Source organism: Nelumbo nucifera, chromosome 2, assembly GCF_055504915.1.
Source record: "Nelumbo nucifera cultivar China Antique chromosome 2, China Antique-T2T, whole genome shotgun sequence".
Classification (NCBI taxonomy): Eukaryota; Viridiplantae; Streptophyta; class Magnoliopsida; order Proteales; family Nelumbonaceae; genus Nelumbo; species Nelumbo nucifera.
The window spans coordinates 105,099,827-105,120,915 of NC_142650.1; the positions used below are offsets into that span (position 1 = coordinate 105,099,827).

The following is a 21,089-nucleotide window of genomic DNA, read 5'->3' on the forward strand; positions in this document are numbered from 1 at the left end:
CCCGAGCCCGAGACAGTGTAAAATCAGGCCCGAAGCCCGGCCCGTGAACAGGTCTGACCACTAGTAAGCATCATTATTCAGGCCCTTCAACTTACCCATATACCAATGAAATTCTGACATAGTGTATGACATTTTAACCTTCCATAAGCAATCCCTTAGATCCATTCCTTTGAACCTATCCTTGAAGTTGGCATACATGTGTTTGACACAAAACCTATGGTCAACCCTTGGCATTAAACTCTAAAAACACTCCACCAACACCTGAAAGAAATTGTGCATTACACTATTAACATGAGAACAGGTTAATAAATATAAGAAAATTTAAATTTACATGTGTAAATCATTGTACCTTCTGCCTGTCAGAGATGTAGGTCCAACCACATTTGTCTTGAAGTCCAATGCAATCATTCAACAATGTCAGAAACCAAGCCCAAGAATCCTTCACCTTAGTCTCAACAATTGAAAAAACTATTGGGAAAAATTCCATTATTCCTATTCAACCCAACAACATGTAAAAGCTACCCAGAATGAGGTTCTTTTAGATGGCACCCATCAAGCCTAATGATGGGGCGACAACCATCTCCAAACCCATCCTTCATTGTTGCCAAACAAACAAACAATCTCTGAAATTCCCATGTATATCTTTGGCCTATACAATCCTCATGGAACCCAAGTTTGATTACACTTCAAGGATTTGTCTTCAGAACTGCTTCATAATAATCTCACAGCTTGCTATATTATTCAACATGTACACTCTCAATATCGACAAGTGCATGCCTCTTTGCGCATTAGGCTATGAATCTAGAAACTTTAACTCTAAATTGTCATAGTGTCTCATTATGTAGTGAACTACTTTTCCAATCAAGATCATCCCAGAGGTTGTCTTTGTACTTCTCTGCTAACCATGTAGATGTAGCTTTTGTGTTTGAATACACACATTCACAGGTATGTATACTCTTCAATGACTTGATTTGGAAGGCATCCCTACTCTGTAATCAGGATGCATGCACATGCCACTCACACTTTTTTTTTTGCAAATAACTATCACTCTAGTACCCTTATTCTTTTCGCATATTTGAAATCAAACCCACCCATGATTGCATAGTTGACTAAGGCCTTTTGGAAGATTGCAGGACTGGAGAATATCATACCCACAACCAACTGTGGATTCTCCATCCGCCTCTTAGCAAAAGCATCAAATTGAGGTCCTTTCTCGTCATCAGAACCATATAATCTCTCAAACTCCTCCGGTTGCTCATAATCAGACAATATATCTGACCAAACAACTATTTCAACATTGACAACAGGAATCCTGTTGACATCACCATCCTCAACCTCATCCTCAAAACAATCATCAACATCATACTCAGCTTCCAATTCTTCTTCCACCTTACATTCCAATTCAAAATTAGGATCACCCTCTCTATCAGACCCATATTCAAACCCAAAGGCAAAATCAGCACCAAGATCAACTTTATTCACATGATCAGCTAAACCTGATGGTGGAGGTGGTGGCTCAACACTAGATGAACCAACATGTGAAAGACACATCTTTGACAGTAGTGTCTATGACAACCCTACATCAGCCCTCTTACACTCTGTCACATATATGAATGTGTCTACAATCCTCATGGACCCTGCACATCTCTAGTATACTCCTGTCACATTTTAGCCTTACCAACTCATCATCTAGATCTGCATTCGGCCTCCTATGATATACCTCACTAATTGAATTGTAACCAATATCTTTCACCAATAACTATATCTCAATGAATGATAAAAGCCAGCATCAACATTATGGCTAACAAATACATCACCACAAGTGTATATCATTGGTGGTAGGCTCAGAAAGTAACCACTATGATGTTTGTTGATACTGTATAAATTACTTGACATCTGAGTGAAAAACATGTACACAAGCATTAGTGCTAAAATCATAAACAATTTCATGTTGATTTACACTTCAATAAGCTAAGAAATAATTTAGCAAATATAAGCAAATTTCTCCTTCATCATTCATCAAGCAATCTAGTTTTGGAGTTTGTAATTAGACTTGTTTATGAGCCAGGCTTGGATTTTGCCAAAATTTGAATGGGGCCTAACTTGAAGCTCGAGCCCGACATAGTGTAACCCAGGCCTAAAGCCTGGCCAACGAACAGGTCTATTTGTAACACAACAAGAGCTGGAACACATCCCCCTTCTATGTTTTAGTTTCCCCTTTCTTTAGTTATAATCATTTGGGGCTGAAACACTTTCCTCTCCCCCTCTATGTTTTAGTTTCCCTCTTTTTTAGTTCACCCTTAGAGGATAAAACACTTTCCTATCCCCCTCTATGTTTTGGTTTCCCGCTTCTTTAGTTCACCCTTAGAGGATGGAACACTTTCCTCTCCCCCTCTATGTTTTAATTTCCCCCTTCTTTAGTTCAGCCCTTTGGGGCTAAAACTCTTCCCTCTTCCCCTCTATGTTTTGGTTTCCTCCTTCTTTAGTTCACCCCTTAGAGGCTGAAATACTTTCCTCTCCACCATCTATGTTTTGGTTTCCCCTTCTTCAATTCACCCCTTAGGGGTTGAAATACTCCCCCTCCCCCCTATTTTTTGTTTCCCCCTTTGCCAGTTAGCCCACTAGGAGTTGAAACAACCCCCTCTTTTCTATTGTTATTCTTTGGAACACTCATTTGTAAACACATTCATTTTAGCCCCCTCTGGCTCTCATGCTGACATGGACGAGAATACAAGGTTGATGATAAGGTGGATATCTAAAGACCTCTAACCCACCATTGACTCTCAAGTTCCAACAACAAAGAGTTAGTAAATACCCAAAGGTAATAATAAACATTAAACAAGTGGTATACCCAAGGCCACATATCTTTCTCTACTAGTGATTTCACTAAGGTCAAACATATGCCCAAAGTTAACAAACATATACCAAAAGCTACCATTAAAAAATTGTGAACCTAAACATTATTTTATTGAGATCAAACATTGTATAATTGGTCATTATTATACTCACATAAAACAATGTTAATAGCAATCAAATACAGACACTTTAACTGTTAAAACACATCAAATAAATGTTAACAACAATCAAATACAGACACATTAACTGTTAAAACACATTAAATCAAAGACAATAAACAACTATTACAAAGAAACCTAAATACAAACCTCAAGAAGATTATTCCAAGATGAAACACCCACTTCAGACAATATAGTACTAAAAGGGAATATTCACCGGTACAAAAAGACTACAAAGACAATGTTCCATGCACGCATCCATGTAAATAATAGACACAAACAATTCTAGTAGAGGAAAATCGAAGAATCCTATGGTCGGTTCAAAAAGAAACCCTATATTCAAACAAAACAATTTTATTTATCTCCTTTTTGTACTATTATGCAATATGTTACCTTCACTTGACTAGAGACTGCGAAAAAATAAGCTTTCTTCCCCTGTGACGGCGATAAGAGGTATTTTTCTCCGACGACAACGAAAGTAGATCTTATCTGGTGATAGTGACACGGTTTTTCTTCCCCAACAACAACAGTGTGACATGTCACTTCCTTCTTCTACGTTCGATGTGATATTGGTGCGAACTCTGATGGAGATCGGATTCAAAGGAGCTAGGATGGATTACATAAGGGTTTTTAGCTAGAGGTGTAAAATGGGCCGTGACGCCCTCCCTAGGGATAATTTTGGGGGGTCAGCCCGGTACGACCCATGGCCCAAGCCAGTGTTGAGTTATGCTGTGGGCGCTGGGTTGGGCCATAGGTCGGGCCTTGGGCATGGGCCAAATTGGGCCAGATTGTTTTTTTTTTTAAATTTTTTTGACATTTTTCATTTTTTATTTATTTGCTAAGTAAAACTAAAATATTTAACTTTCCTTTGGAAACTATTTGAAAAAATAAGAAATCTAATAATGAAATGAAAAAAATACTTCACTAAATAAGAAGTTAAAGAGACAAAGACTCAAAGTGAATAACAAATTGGAAGAAAAATATGAATTTTATTTCATTTAAATTTGAATGATACAAAGCATACAATGGTTGGATTAATGAAACATGAAAATTGGAAAATGGAAAAAATTAATAAAATATAAAAAATACAATATAGTAACAAATTGAAAATAAAAAATGACATTATTAAAAATATCAAATAAATAAAATAAAATAAAATAAAATTTACAATAGTTTGAAAAAATGATATACAACTATTGAGTATACAAAAAATATTGATTTCATCATTTTCTCCTATTATTCTTGACTTTGAGATACTTGAGCTGTTTTCAATAAAGTTGAGAATTAGTGAATGAGAGAATGTATGAGAAATTAAGAGATTGAGACTTAAGAGAGTATGAGAACTACAGAAGAGATTAAGAGAATTGTTGAATTGGTGTGATGAGAATGGTGGAGGATAGGGCTATTTATAGGACTTGAAAATAATTCAATTGCCCAAAATACCCTAAAAACTAGTCATTTTTTAGTTATTGGGAGGGGTATTTTAGTTATTGTAAAGTTATTTATCACTTTATGCAAAATGCTCCCAACTAGTTGTTATATAGATGTTGGGGGACATTTGTGTCATTCTTTTTCCCCCCAAAACCAAAATACATAAATATCCCCTATATAATTGTTTATAGCTTTTGGGGGTATTTCTATGAAAAAACCCCCAACAACTAATTCATCGGGTGGGCCAAGCACGGCTTGTAACAGGCCGTGTTGGCCTATGGACCTAGAACCCCAGGTAGGGGTGCTCACGGTTCGGTACTGAACCGTGGGGTGATTTTTTGGACTGAACCGATTTGTTCGGTTTTTACATTTAGCCGAACTGAAACTGAACTGATGCAACCTGTTAACCGACTGACCGATTAACCGTGGTTCGGTTTTCCAGTTTTTTTATGACTTCAAAATAAAAAAAAGGAACTGGAGACAAGGAGAGTGGGAATCTGATAGAGTGGGAGAGTGGAAGAAATACAAAGAGATCAGAGAACAGAGAGAGAGCTTAAGGCTTGGGGAAGAACGAAGAAGAAAATTGATTTTTGGGAGCGCCGAAGGCCGTCACCCATTGGTCTGTTGAAGCTAGGAGCACCGAAGGCCGTTGCCCGTTGATCCATTGATTTTTGGGAGCGCCGAAGAGTGAGAGGAGAGAGAGAGAGAGAGAGAGAGAATGAGTTTGGGAAAGTGAGAGTCGAGAGAGAGAGCTCAGAGAGAGGGAAAGAATGAGTCTGAGAGAGTGAGAGTGAGAGTCGAGAGAGAGAGAGAAAGAAAAGAAAAGGGACTGAAAAAGTGAAAAGTCTGGCTGTTCACCAGTCTGCCAAACTGGCGAACACTCTAGAGTCTACTACCGAATTGAAAAGTCTCAGTTCAACATTTATTAGATTTTCAAAAAATAATATATAATATTATATACATATATATTATTGTTTATATATATTGGTTGGTTCAGTTAACTGCTAGTTTTTTTAAATGGTTAATTGAAACCGAACCAAAACTGTCAGTTTTTTGAAAACATCGAATCGAAACTGAACCAACTGGTTCAATTAACCGATTTTTTTGTTTAGTTTCGGTTTTTTTATTCACCCCTAACCCTAAGCCTAGCATGACTTGGACCATCATACTGGGCCTGGCACGACCTGCATGCCATCGTGCCATGCCGCGTGGCATGACCGATTTACACCTCTATTTTCGGTTGGGTTTCAGGCATCTTTTAGGTCAAAAGTGAAATCTATTCGAAAACATTGAATAAGAGGTGGGTGTCTACTTTCGTCATTTCGAAAATGTTAATTGATTGTGCGAAGGGTATTTTCATCAAATGACCCCTTCCTAGCCGAATTAACGGGAAAAGGGATTTTTGTCTCACGGCGATAGTACAGGGGTTCTCTGTCGCTAAACAGTTCCATTTCGTATTGCCTACGGTTCTACTCGTAATACTGAACCGATCAAGATACATCGGCTCCTTATTTCACACGCTCTCGCTCGGAGACTTATCCGTTTTGACCGATAAAAAGTGTGAGACACTGCCAATCAAGTACTAGAGAGAGAGTCAGAGAGAGAGAGAGGGAGGGTTTTTTTTTTTCCTAACAAAGAAAAGAATTAAAGAAATGCTCGCCCATTTATCGATGCCTCTTCCTTCCACTCGTCTCTCCTTTCCCACTGTGTTGCGACCTATCTTGTTTTACTTCCCGAAATCGTCCTCTCGTCTTCTTCCTCCGACCACCTTTTGCCGGCAATTCACGATTTTTCGGGTCACTGGCCGAAAATCACTCTTCTCCTCGGCTGGCCGCCTGAGATCCACCGTCGCGTGCGAGGTTGGAGGACGGCTTTTCTCAGGTGCTGCTTCAATGGATTCTTCTGCAAGAGAAGGGACTTTGTCTCTGGAGTCAATGACAGATAATCTTAAGAACCAGAGATTAGGGAACGATGAGAGGGTTGGTTTGAGGCTTGAAGACCTGAATTGGGACCATTCATTTGTACGAGAGTTGCCTGGAGATCCGAGGACTGATACAATTCCACGAGAGGTGAAGTTTTCTCTTTAAATTTCATTTCGTTTTCTTTTTGGCTTCTTGTTTGTTTGATTCCGGAAGAAACAATTCGACGGGTGAATTACATATAATTCATTCCAATGTGAGGTTGATATTAATTGCGGTGGTGAATTGGTGATTCAAGTGTTTCTTAGTGAGCTAACCATATTTGTGCTTGTAACTTGAGAACATTTTTTTTTTTCTGTATGAACTTTAGGATTTTGGGTCTTCTAAATGTTAGGCGTTCAACTATATTTGACATACAAATATTTCAGGCAACATGTGTATGGTATTGAGACCATTCTGATATTAAGATGCCAGCTATCTAAGTGTGTAAGCTCTTTGAAGTTCTCAGCACTGACTTGTATTTAAAACCCACCTGTTGGTTGAGTGATGATTTTCTGGGAACATAAGCACTGAACATTCCACTAGAACCTTACCATGTCTATTATTTATGGTCTCCATAACCGGGATATCTTTATGATATTAAAGTCTTATTGTTTTTGGGCTAATGACCAATAAATATGTTTTCTTTTGGGCCATGCAATGAGAGTGATTTCATCTGATCCTCACCACTATTGGATGCAGACCGAAAAAATTAAGATTCATCAAAGTGCAAAGAAGTTGCTGGTAAATCTGCTGAAAATATTGAATGCCATGAGTTGTGGATCATATGCCATCTGTCCTAACATATAACACTTTTTCACAAATATTTGGGGCAATAATTGCTGTGTTGCTTAACTTGATCAAATCGCTTTGCTAATGGCCAGGGGGTCTATTTTCAATTTTAGTTTTCATTGGGCTGTTCCAGAAGTGGTAACTATGGTTGGCAAGTCCCTTTGCTATGTTAGACAGTGTATGCCCTTAGCTCCAATTAGATTGATGTACTTATTGTCATTTCTTGTAAATGAATAAAGTGCATAATTGATTCATGTGATTTGGTATGTTTCTATGTAATACCCTTAAACTAGACACTTATGAGACTCGTGTTAGTTTAGAATCTTCACGGCCGTTGGATAGGTATGAGGAGATTTATCCTGCCAAGACTGATACTGATGTGCTGCCAAGTTGGTTGGGGTGACTTGTCACAGCTGCCAGGGTGAGACCTAAGGTACATGCAGTGTGGGTTTTCTTGAAACCTTGAACCAGACTAAATTCCAGTATTGCCCTGGACCTTGGAGATAGATGGACAAAACTAGAATGTTACACTTGACCCCTAGAATCGATTATGGTACTGCACTAGGTGTTGGATTGGGCTGTCTTTGATATGCCAATCAGTGAGATCCTTAGAGGGGGTCAAAAACCCAAGTATGTTGGGACAGTCCGAGAATTCACCCGAGTAAGTGATCATAGTGATAGGATCATCCCCTTTGTCAGACAAAGTGAATGATCGGGGAATGCACTCTCTCTGATGGAAACCTAAACTGCCGGTAGTGGATTTCAAATGTGTTTGAAATTTGTTTTTTGCAAAATATATTTATATAGAGATATACATACATATATTATATATATATATATATATATATATATATATATATATATATATATATAATGGTTTCAAATTGTTTGGGAAATGTTTTAATTCCTAGGATTCATGTGAGTAAAGAGTGCAACACTGTACCTTGCAGCCGAAGGAGAGATCCTCTCTTGTCGGGCAGTGTTGAATCATCAAGGGCTGAGGGGTTAAGTGTAAGACCATTGAGGGTTATACCTGATGAGCTAATCATGCATCTGCCCACAGTCCTTGGGCCTTCATAAGATGACTAGACCCAATGACCATTTAGTGTAAATGTTGGGCCCATTAAGAGCCCATGGTGATGGACTCAGGGGTTCATTGTGTCCTACAGTAAATTCGGCCAGGCCTTGTAATTTAGGCTGGACTGAACCCATGTGGCTGATGTGTAGATCAATGATAGGGTCCCACGCCATACAAAGAGAGCCAAGCTAGCCAGCATTAAAAGGAAGTGAGCTTGAAAGTTTAATCCCATTTCGAACTAGGTTAATTGGATTAATTAATTAGGGGTGAATCTGGGTATGGATTAGTAGATGAGGATAAGAGGATAACTTTTATCCACTTAAAGAGTCCAGATCCAAATAGAGATTTGGATCAGGAAACTTCTAAATTAGGAGTAGCTGTTTTTGATCTGCAGATAAGATAAGAAATTATCCTTATCTCTTAAAGAATTCAGATCCAAATAAAGATTTGGATCAAGAAACTCCTCATCAGATTAGGAGATCATCTCTTTAAGGGTTATACATAAAGAGCAGGGCAGACCTAAAAAGGGTTACACAGTTTGACTGTTTCTGCCTCCAGTTCTCTCTCACTGCTCTTGCCGCCCCACCCTGTTTGATCTCCATCTCTTTAAGGGTTATACATAAAGAGCAGGGCAGACCTAAAAAGGGTTACACAGTTTGACTGCTTCTGCCTCCAGTTCTTTCTCACTGCTCTTGCCACCCCACCCTGTTTGATCTCCATCTCTTGGAAGTGATCAAGATTTGATCTTGATATTGTTTTTGCTGGAAGAAACAATTATGAAGCTATGCTCACTACCCCATTCGATTCTTGCTGAAGAATCAAAGGTTCTTGGTGAAGAACCACTTGTTGATCTTGTCTCATCCTAAGTTGTGCCATCTTCAGTGGAGGGATGAATTGGTACTTTCTTTGGGCGTGAACACCTGCATTGGGAGGAGCTTTTGCGTGGATTCCGTATCAGGTATACCTCTCCCTAAACTTGGTTTCGGATTTGGTTCGGTTTGGTTACAAGAACGAACCTTGAAAATGTAGTTTTCTAAATTAGGGAATATGATTCCCGGATGGAAGTGAAGGAAATTTTTGAAATTTCACCCAACCTTCCTGTAGGTGCAAACATATTAGGGTGCTTCTCAGTTCTAAGTGAACATCTTCTCCAAGGCCACAAGTGTTCCTCAGGATGGGTATTTGGAAGTTCAAGGTTGTACTTGTACCCATATATAGTCATTATCAGAAGTAGTTATTTATGTTCTATAGCTACCTTTCTCCATGAGTATGCTTGTTGTGTGGCGAATCTATAGGCTGTCTTTTTGTGCATTGCAGGGTTTTGTGTATTGAGAGGGAGGTTACTCCGATATGGATTCCTACAGACTATTAAATTTTGGGGATTTTTGAATAGAAAGCATCACCATAATCAAGATGATAAACAGGGTAGTAGAGGATCTTAGAAGTTGGTTATCCATACATACTGTATTTAAAAAGCGATACTCTTCATTTTTGAGGGTTCTTTTTGGGAGGCCTAAGGGTACATACTGGTACAACATCTCATTGTACAAGTCTTTTGTTTTAATGAAACATATACTACCTTCTTCAAAAAGAGAAGATTTTTGAAGGAATGGAATAGTTACATGAACATCTTTAGAGGGAGATGGGTTACTTTATTGCTAGAACCTGACAGAATCCTCTCTCTCGATTATTTTGGCATTGTTTGACAAGCATTTGGAGGGATTGGTGTTGAAATTTTTAGTTTTCTTTTCATTCTTCAGTTGCCCATCCTTACTGGGTTCATTGAGGAGTATCATCTGTTGTTGGTATTGCCTTTTGCCTCCTTTGGGCATTCAGGCATGAATGTAACTCCAGAAAGCTTGGTTGGCTGGTGGGATTGGTCTCTAGTAGCAGACTAGCAGGATGCTCCAGAGGGAGGTTACCATGGCCATCATTTTGGGAATTTTGAAAGAAATGAATACTACATATTTCAAGGGAGGTAAACCAATTAGATGGTCCCTTCTTTGGGAACATGGGCCCACAATAGTTGGGGGAATGTTTGGTAGCTCTATAGATATGCAACAATTAAGTTAAGTTTAGTATAGATCATGGTTCATTTGAAAAGCCTAATGATTGCAACTGGCAAACAGATGATACCTCTAAGAGCGAAAGGTGATATACACATTCCATATCTCCATGCTGGGTCCCATGGTCATATGATTCAATAATTGATAGTTGTCCAAAGGTTGGATATGTATAGTAATGACATGTTGCCTTTATAAAATTACCTTTGGTATAAACTAATGGAAATCTCTTCTTTTTGGGCAGATTGGGAGTACCAAAAGGGACTTATGTTGCTAACTCAAATGGTTGGGCAAGTTTATTTTTTCTTTTATTTGAATTGAGTTGTAATGGAAAAGCAAGATTTAATGGAAATGGATACACATTTATCTTGTTCTTGGGAGAATATCCCTGTAAACATATTTTCTGTTCTTTATCTCATTCTGCCCTTTATCATTCTGTTTGCCATATTTTGTTTCTACAAACATAGTTATTAGTAGAATGCTTCTTTCTTCCTGATAAGGTTTGCTTACAACATAATACCCCTCATTCTCCATTGCTTAGATGACAACCTCTCTTTCTCCTACCTATAACCTATTTCTAGCTTTATTTCTTTCTGCTTTAGTCCAAATTTTGGAATGCTGTCTAAACCAGTCGTAGAACCAACTCTAAAATCTCATCTTCCTTTTGAATTGACAGTCTATTTATGCCCTAAAATCCATTTCATCTGCTGCCGAACTGCCCATCATTTGTTAGGTATTTGAGCACCCTATTAGCCTGTGATCGCTTCAGTTTCATTGTTATTTATTTAAATGATAAGGTATGGTGTGAGGCATTTCACGTTCCTAGAGCATTAGGAATAACCCCCAAGTCTGAGGGTAATCATCCTTATGAGCATGCAGTTTTTAATTGAGTAAACAAATAAACATAAATAAAAAGGATAAAAACGGAAAATATAAATTTTACTAATAAATGAATAACCAAGTAGCCAAATGACCACTCATCAATATATCTAGTAACAACCAAATAAATGAGCAAACAATTGGCAGCCAAAATATTTGGAGCGATGAACATGTACTTAGTTCAGCATGTTTTTTGTTTACTACTTGTACTCTTATGGGTAGAGGCCCAACAGAAGTTCTCATCACATTGTGGCTACTTGGCCAAAATTTTCCATAAAAATTACTAGTTTTGTCCTGTCTCCTTTGTTTCAACTTAAATGGGATAGAAAATATTTGTTTGAAAATATTTCAGATATAAGTCTGCCCCTTTGTGATGAAATTGAAGTTATTAGTTCCTTCTACATAGAAATAATGCAGCCTAACAGAGAAGCAGTGTATACATTTTATTTTGTTAAAATATTTTTGGTAGATTGAAGGAAGTGAAAAATAAATAAATAAGGAATAAGGGAAAAGGAAGACCAAGAAAATTCCTAAAAAATATAGTATTTTTTTTTCATGTTTAAATTTCTATTGCATAGACAGAAGGAAGGAAAGAAAGGATGACAAATGAAAAGTGAGCAAAGGAACCCTAATCCCAATCTGATATTCACAAGATTGAAGAAGAGGAAGTTCTGGGGTCTTTTGGGTTTGGGCAGAGGTGGTGTAAGTGGATAAAAGGGTGTATTAGGACTTGCCACTATTCCATTCTAGTGAATGGTAGGGTGGTAGACCATTTTCCAGCTACTAGTGGTATTAGGCAAGGGGACCCCCTTTCCCCTTTTCTATTTACCTTGATTGCTGAAGTTTTGGGGAGGATCATTAAGAGGGTAGATTCTAGAGGTTTGGTAAGTGGCTGGAGAATTGGGAGGGATGGGGTTCCAGTCGCTCATTTACAGTTTGCGGATGACACAATTCTGTTTTGTGGAGGGAATGAGATTAGGTGGGTGAGAAACTTAAAACGGGTGATTAATGTGTTTGAAAAAGTGACCAACCTCAAAGTCAACCTTGATAAGAGTTGTGTGATTGGCATTAATGAGTGTTGGAGAGGTGGAAGAAAGGGCCCAAGTATTGGGATGCGAGATTGCCTAGTGGCCAATGAAGTATTTGGGGTTTCCTTTAGGGGATAATCCTCGCAAAAGTGGCTTTTGGAATCCGATGATGGAGAAGTTCACAAGTAGGCTTGCTTCATGGAAGAAAAACTACATGTCTTTGGGTGGTAGGATAGCCTTGATTAAAGCTACTTTGGCGAACCTCCCTATCTACTTTCTGTCTGTGTTTAAAATTTCTGAGGGAGTATGTAGGGTGTTGGAGAAACTTATGAGAGATTTCCTATAGGAACCTGGGGAGGAGAAAAGGGATCATAGAGTTAGGTGGGATCTTGTCACTAGAGCTAAAAAGGATGGTGGTCTTGGCTTAGGTAACTTGTAGAAGAAGAATGAAGCTTCGCTGGGGAAATGGCTATGGAGACTGACAAAGGAAAGGGATAACCTGTGGGCTAAAATTATCCTAAGTATACATGGGCAAGAGGCAGATGGCTGGGACACAAGTGTTTCATCTAGGGCCACAAGAGCTTCTTCCTGGAAGTCTATTCATGCAATTCTTCCTTCCTTCCTTCCTTTTATCAGGTATGACCTTTGCTCTGGTAACTCTGTAAGATTTTGGGAACATATCTGGGTGGGTGACACACCTTTGAAAGAGCAATTTCCCTCTTTGTTCTCTCTTTCAAGGTTAAAAAATGAGCCTGTAACTACCTTCCTTATCTTTTCGAATTCTACCCCTGTTTGGAACCTGGGCTTTCGAAGGGCTCTTAGAGATTCTGAATTGGATTCCATTTCTAATTTGCTTAAGATTCTGAAGGAGGTGGTTGTTGATCCCTCTAGAATGGATTGTAGGATTTGGGCTCGTACTCTTTCGGGTATCTTTTCTTGCTCTTTTTTTTCAAGGAATTAACCCATTCCCAATCGGCTCTTGATTCTCCTTTCCCAGTTCCGGAAGTTTGGGGTAGACCAATTCCCCCCAGAGTAGGTGCTTTTTGTTGGGAAGTTATCTTAGGAAAGTGTAACACTTGTGATATACTCCAAAAGAAAAGGCCAAATTGGTGTTTATCCCCGCACTGGTGCATCTTATGTAAGAAGGATGGTGAGAGCTGTTATCACTTATTAGTCTCCTGTCATTTTGTTTTAGAAATCCGGTGTTGGTTTTTCTCTCTCTTTGGTTGCAGGTGGCCCACCCCTCTAAGTGTGCAAAGTTTGTTTATTTCTTCTTCAGTGAGGGGTTTAAAAAAGAGAGGTAAAATCTTGTGGAGGTGTGTAAGAGCAGCTGTATGCTGGACAATAAGGGAGGAAAGGAACCAATGTACTTTCCATGAAAAAGAAAAGAACAAAGAAGCCTTCATTGACTTAATCCATGTTAGGTGATTCACTGGGTCAAGTCTATGAAGCTATTTGAAGGTTTCTCAGCAGGAGATATCATTAGAAATTGGAAATAAATTGCCTGGTCCGCTCGGTTGATTAATTCCCCTGTTCCAACTTGGTCTCCTCCAACTTTGGGGTTCACTAAATTGAACTTTGATGGCAGCAGTGAAGGAAATCCAGGCCCTTCAGGTATAGGTGGAGTGTTCAGGGACGAAGGTCGAGTTATGGCCATGTTTTCAGGACCTATAGATTGGGGGGATTCTCTGAGAGCTGAAATTTCAGCAGTATTAGAAGGAATACAAAGAGCCGAACAGCTGAATATTAGGAAGTTGCTGGTGGAGGGTGACTCTAGATTGACTATTAACTGGCTGCAAAAGGAAGATGTTAGTTTGTGGAAATTCTCGAATGAAAAAAGAAAATCTACCAGCTTACTCAAGACATGCAAATTCAGTTTCAGTGGTCAAAGAGGAGTGCCAATTCTTTCGCAGACTTTTTAGCTAAACAAGGGGTGGGAAGAGCTAGTTTCTTTTGGGCTGTGTTGTAATATGATGTTTTTCTTTTAGGGTGGGCTAAGAGTTTTTACCCCCCCCTCCTGTTGTATTTTCTTCCTTCTCCTTTATTAATAAAAGTTTCTGTTACTGATAAAAAAAAAGAGATTGAAGAAGAGGAAGAAGAATGAAGAAACCAAAAGAAAATCCCAAATATTTAAAGTAAAAGAAATGGTTATTTTGCATTTTTTCTTCTGGTAAATCTCACCCCTCCCACCTGAAAAACAAGGAAAAAGGGAAAAGAAGAAGAAATCACATGCCTGGTAATTTATTTTTGATTATTAGTAGTTAAACTTTAATAATTGTGAGAAAAGCATGTTCTATGTCTATATATAAGCAATAAGTGCCAATCACTCCTGTTCACCCCTTGTTTATGATCTTCTACCTAACACTTACCTGTTTTTATTCAAGTGCTTTTCTTACAATTGTGCCCAGAAAAATTGATACTTGTGCACCCCTTATTTGTCCATTGTATCAGCTAAACAATTTACCAGTTTTAGAGCCTAGGAATAGTTAGTTACCAATTCCCTAGCCAGGTATTTTGTCTCCCTAAAGATGTTTCTATATTGCCATGAACCTTTGCTTACACTCAGCCAGTTCACCACCACCTTAGAATCCCCCTCCACCAATATGTTCCTAAAGCCCCAGGATCTGGCCAGTCTTTGGCTCTCAGCCCATGCAAGTGCTAATACAACCCTTGTTGAAATCATAGGATCATATGCCTGGCAATTGCTTGGTTATCTCGTCTTTCTTCTTCACTTGAAAGATCCTCACAAAACCCTTTTCTTCACATGGATGATAAAAAAAAGCGCACAACTTGGATTTGGTTAATATTAAGTTTAAGGTTAGGGTAGGAACCGTATGATGTATCTTTCTTTCTTCTTTTTTAAATTACATCTGATAGTTATTGGCTTATTTTTTGGGGCACAAGCTCCATAATTGAATCATAAAAAATAGGGCCTTAAGAGAAGCATGCATTTTTTTTTTGTGCCTCAAAACCTTAAGATAGTGTAGAATTCTGTCAGATTTTTTTTCTCCAAGTCTATTGCCAATGGGGCACTGTATTGAAATCTATTGTAGAAAGTAAACTAGCCCAATTGATAGAATGATCCCATTTGCTACTCATGATTGATCTTGGGGAGCTTGCAGTTCTTACAGTTTTTTTTTTACTATTTTATGTAGTTACTTATTTTGATGTGATCATAGCTGGCAGTAGTTTGTTGGTCTGGACTTTGATTCGCGTACTCTTTATTTTCTGATGATAGCCTTTCTGTATATCTGTACACAGTCAGCTTGGAGACATGTGATATGTGAACTTGTCAATAAACAACTGACCTTCTCTTTATTTCTGTCGGTTGGCTTTCTTTATATTTGCTAAATGTCAGCCTGGGTACATGTGAACCAGTCAATAAAAAGATATATTGCAAGTTAATTTATTTATGTATACATGTTGCTGATGCATTTTCTATTTGTTTTGGTATCCAGGTATTACATGCTTGCTACACAAAGGTGTCCCCTTCGGCTGAAGTAGACAACCCTAAGCTTGTTGCATGGTCAGAGTCAGTTGCTGAGTTACTCGATTTGGATCCTAAGGAGTAAGCATCTCTTCTCTTGCTTCTGGCCTTGTGTTGTTGCTGCCTCTTAAGATTCAACCTAAGAGGAGTCCTGATCTCCCTGTTGCTGGTTAAAGTAATTGAGTTTCCCTACTTATCTGGATTACCTGAAACTCTAGAACCAACTAGAGTTTTATTTTGAAATAAAATTTATTACTTACAAATGAATGACATTTTATCATCTACTGGAATGTCTGTGATTTCTATTTATTTCTGTTAGAGAATAAAACCTATTCAGGGACCTCACCTAATCAAAGAACCAAACAACCTAAAAGTTTAAGCTGTTAGGTGAGGTCCCTGAATAGGTTTTTATTTTCTAACATGCCCCCTCATGCAAATGTCCATTGGGCTTGAAGCACGGAGAAGCAGAGGCCCACCCATACCTTATTCTGAAATTTAATTAATTATAATGGGGGCCATAGTTGTCAAGGCGATGCCTAGGTGACAAGGCGCCCTTGGAGGTTCACTTCACCTAATCGACAAGCAGTTTTGTACAGTGTGTTATAAAATACTCTTATGTTTTTAATTTTTTGAGGTTATAATTATAAAATAGACATTAAACTAAAATATTCGTTTTGTGTGTTTATATACTAATTTCTTTTCATTATTTTCTTATTTTTTGATCAATAACACATTTCATTAATCAATCAGAAATATTAATTACAAAGGAGGAGACAGACTTTCTTGTCTCCCCAACTGAGGCTTGGGTCCCCATGAATAGAAGCATTACTAAATTCTGTATTGTACCCTCAAAGTCTTCAAAACCTGAACTGATAAGTAAGGAAGAACTTAAAATGTTGTCTAATCAACAAATTTTCTTTGTCCACATCTTCTTCTCTTCCTTTCCTATAATAGAAATAGGGGTTCAGCCCCTATATTTTTTGAATTTTCTTTGCTTTCTTCTTTTTCTTCTTATGACTATGTTGAAATATGTTGATTTTCTATACTTTAACATGAAGTATACTTATGAAAATTATGGATAATTTTATTAAGGAAATATGGTTATGAAACCCCGGATAACACAACTAGGATATATGTTTTTTACTTAAAAAAATCCATCACCTAGGTGATGCTTAGGTGCCCACCTAGGTGGCTATCACCTAGTCTTGCCTTGGCACCTTGAAAACTATGATGGGGGCAACGAGGGTTGAACACTAGACCACTTGGTCAAATAGGCTTGGGACCATGTCAAGGAACTGTTATTATCAAAAAGCTTAAGCTGTTGGGTGAGGTCCCTGAATAAGTTTTATTCTCTGACAATTTCAATTATGAAAATTGGATGATTCAATTAAACATATCCTCCCCGGTTGGGGTGGAAGTCTCCAAAACTGCTGAAAGTGGGCTTCTCAGTTTGTTCCATTTTTCCACCCTAGAAAAATCAGGTTTGCAGTTCCTAGCTTTAGCAATTCTATCGATCCTGAATGTTAATGGCAATTCAGTAGCCCTCCTAAACTATTTCTTATGTTAATTATTCTGTGGATAAGTTTAGTTTTTTTTTTTTTTTTTTTTTTTTTTTTTAATTTTGCCTGGAACATTGTTAACTATGGGGATAACAGTGACTTATGTGTGGGTTTCAGATTTGAAAGGCCGGACTTCCCACTCATATTTTCAGGGGCATCCCCTTTGGTGGGAGGGTTAGTATTCTGAACTTTTATAATTCGTAATCATACTTTTTTTTTGGTATAGGTAAGGCATCTAGGGGTAGCGGTAATTATTCATAGCTCAAATTCTATTATTCATTATCAATTTAATCTTACAGGATGCCCTATGCTCAATGCTATGGAGGACATCAATTTGGCATGTGGGCTGGTCAGTTGGGTGATGGTCGTGCAATAACTCTTGGGGAGCTTCTGAATTCTAGACATGAGAGGTGGGAATTGCAGCTTAAAGGTGCTGGTAAGACTCCTTACAGCCGGTTTGCAGATGGCCTTGCAGTTCTGCGAAGTAGCATCAGGGAGTTCCTCTGCAGTGAAGCAATGAACAGCCTAGGAATCCCAACAACCCGTGCACTTTGTCTTGTTACAACAGGCAAATATGTCACCCGGGATATGTTTTATGAGTATGTCTGGCAGAATCTAAATGATCAAATGCTACTTGTTTGTAATTCTATTTCTGTAATATCTTTTCTACATCCTGTCATGTATTTTGTTTGATAAATTCTGTGGTTTTCATAAATTCTCATGAACTTTTGAGGAGACTTTACTGATGCTACCATATGGGTTAAGGGCTTGGTACAGGCCTTTAGAGGCTTCACATCTTTTCTGAATGAGATCAGAATGCTTTTAGGTTGATGAACACTGTTCTGAGATTGATTCCAGGGGAGTTGAACAACATTGCAAAGTGAGAGGTTGAAGGAGAAAGATTATAAACATAATTCTCTCTTCCATAGCGTTGATCAAGAAGTCCCCAATTCCATTTTTGTAAAGCTTCTACAGCTTTGAGTTGACTTTGATTTCTTGGTTAATGTCCATATCCTATTTTATTAATATAAAATACTTTTTTTGATTGACATCATTCAAAAGAAAAAATCACAATAGTTGAATGGGGGATTTACAGAAATAATTGAGATGCCAAAGAAGCAACCATTGCATCTTGCATGTTTATACTTTATCATTTTACATTTTCTGGGGATCATATTTCCTATTATAATATTTGTATCATCTTTGCTTTTTTTTGACTGTAAGATAAGCTTGTTCCATTTAGTTAATGCTAAATATATATTCTCATGCAGTGGAAATCCAAAGGAGGAACCTGGTGCAATTGTTTGCAGAGTTGCTCAATCTTTTCTTCGCTTTGGTTCATTCCAAATACATGCATCTAGAGGCAAAGAAGATATTGATATTGTAAAAGCTTTGGCAGGCTACACCATCCGGCATCACTTTCCCAATATTGAGAAGATAAACAAGGGCGAGAGCTTGTCTTTCAAGATGGGTGGGGAGGGCTCCTCAGTTGTAGATTTGACAGCTAACAAATATGCAGGTGGTTTTCTTTTACAGCTTGTCTACTTTAGGGTTATTTCAGGAAATTATAGAATTAATTGATATATGCAATAGCTGTTATACATGTTTTGGGATTTGCCTGAGTTTGTAATTGTTCCATCTGTTGCATTTCTTGACTTCAAAAGTTATGTCGAAACATGTCCATTGGTTAGATAGTTGATAAGATCATTTCACCAGTTCATTTCTAGACCAGGGTGATCAAGTAGCCCTTTTTTCTTGTGATAATACACTTCTTTTATGCTTGAATAAAAGGCTTTTTGGCATATATATATGATGCATGTCTACAATGGCTAGACCCTGGACAGTTTTTTTCTTTTTATTTTGACGACATTCCTTTTCCCCTTTGCATGTGCAAATTGCCCATAAAAGCATGGACGTTGTGGAGAAATTAGTTTACTTAAGGATCTGAAATAACTTGTCTCTTATGCTTTCATTTAACCAGCCTGGGCAGTTGAGGTTGCTGAGCGGACTGCTTACTTGGTTGCAAGCTGGCAGGGGGTTGGATTCACTCATGGTGTGCTCAACACTGACAATATGAGTGTTTTGGGTCTTTCCATTGATTATGGCCCCTTTGGATTTTTGGATGCTTTTGATCCAAGTTACACTCCAAATACCACAGACTTGCCAGGGAGAAGGTACTGCTTTGCAAATCAACCAGATATTGGCTTATGGAATATTGCACAGTTTTCTGCAACTCTATCAGCTGCAAAGTTGATCAGTGATGAAGAGGCGAACTATGCTATGGAGAGGTATATTTGGAAATTTTGATTCTTTCATTTAGGAATGCATCAGAAATTAGTTTGTTGATTACTGAAATGGTCTATGTCCTTCACTTTTAACAGATATGGGACTAAATTTATGGATGAGTACCAATCTATTATGACCCGAAAACTTGGTTTGCCAAAATACAACAAACAATTGATAAGTAAACTTCTCAACAACATGGCAGATGATAAAGTTGACTACACAAATTTCTTCCGGTTGCTTTCAAATGTTAAGGCAGACCCTAGCATCTCAAAAGATGAACTGCTTGTTCCACTTAAGCCTGTTTTACTGGATATGGGCAAGGAGCGCAAGGAGGCGTGGATAAGCTGGGTACAGACCTATATAGAAGAGGTATAATGATGCTACTCTGATGTTGTCTCGCTGTTACTTTATGTGCATATTCTTATAGTACACTATTACCTGGATACTTGTCCAGAGTGTCATCTGGTGTCAAGCACTTGATTTTTTAGCGTAAATTCTATATCTGATATTGTCCTTCCTGTATCTGGGAAACATGGATACTACATGCTTATTTATTTACTTCATCTCCTCCCCTTGTTTCAGAGGTTGAGGATTTACTTTTGTCTTGTATATATGTCATGCTCTTAGCTAGATATTTTTACAGGAAAGCTTCATCTGTGAAATGTATTTTCCTTTTCCTTTTTTTTTCTCTGTCAATATGATGAACTATGGTTGATTGCTGATTGCATTAGGAGAAATTGCTAGTGAATTACGTAAAAATGTTGTAATTAATTAGTATTATAACTAACACCTACATCTACAGCATGGATGCAATTTCTTTGAAAAATGTTTTTTGAAGGCTTTTGGGTAATTTCATCCCTAGTTTGATACTTTTTTTAATGTCAATTCTATTTCCCGCATGATTAAAAGATCAATAATAATTTATCAATTTAATGAGCTATGATGCCATTGATTCTGCACAAGGGAAATTCTATTCTGATCTTTAGAAATTTGATCTCACATGATCTCTTCTATTCCACCCGAAGCTTGTTGCTAGTGGCATTCCGGATGATCAAAGGAAGGTTGCAATGAACTCTATCAACCCAAAATTCATTCTACGGAACTACTTGTGTCAAAGTGCCATAGATGCAGCTGAACAAGGTGACTATGAAGAGGTTAAGAGGCTGCTCAAAGTCATGGAACGACCATATGATGAACAGCCAGGGATGGAGAAATATGCACGTTTACCCCCTGCATGGGCCTATCGGCCTGGTGTGTGCATGCTTTCTTGTTCTTCCTGAGAAACTTCGACATTCTGAGAACATAAATCCCAAAAGATCATGTAACTTTGGTGTATATAATAGTTGCATTCAGTTGCGGCCAAAAACAATAATATACAAAAGTTGTACTCTTTTATTCATATGCTTTGTAATGAGAAAAGTGTTGCTAGGTTAGTGTATCTTCTGGAACTACAGCAAATCACTTGTAATGATTTTGGATCAGACAATAATAGATGGCTGAAATGACTTCTTTTA

The 21,089-nt window shown here is 38.0% G+C and overlaps 1 protein-coding gene across 1 annotated transcript; it reads left to right on the forward strand.

Annotated features, from left to right (window-relative positions):
* Positions 1-5,970: 5,970 nt before the first annotated feature.
* On the forward strand, positions 5,971-21,089 carry LOC104603525 (uncharacterized). The gene is made up of 8 exons (XM_010267580.3): positions 5,971-6,514; positions 15,702-15,811; positions 17,407-17,463; positions 17,589-17,888; positions 18,561-18,808; positions 19,271-19,577; positions 19,671-19,944; positions 20,601-21,089. Exons 1-8 carry the CDS (start codon positions 6,098-6,100, stop codon positions 20,853-20,855), a joined length of 1,968 nt encoding a protein of 655 aa, XP_010265882.1. The 5' UTR covers positions 5,971-6,097; the 3' UTR covers positions 20,856-21,089.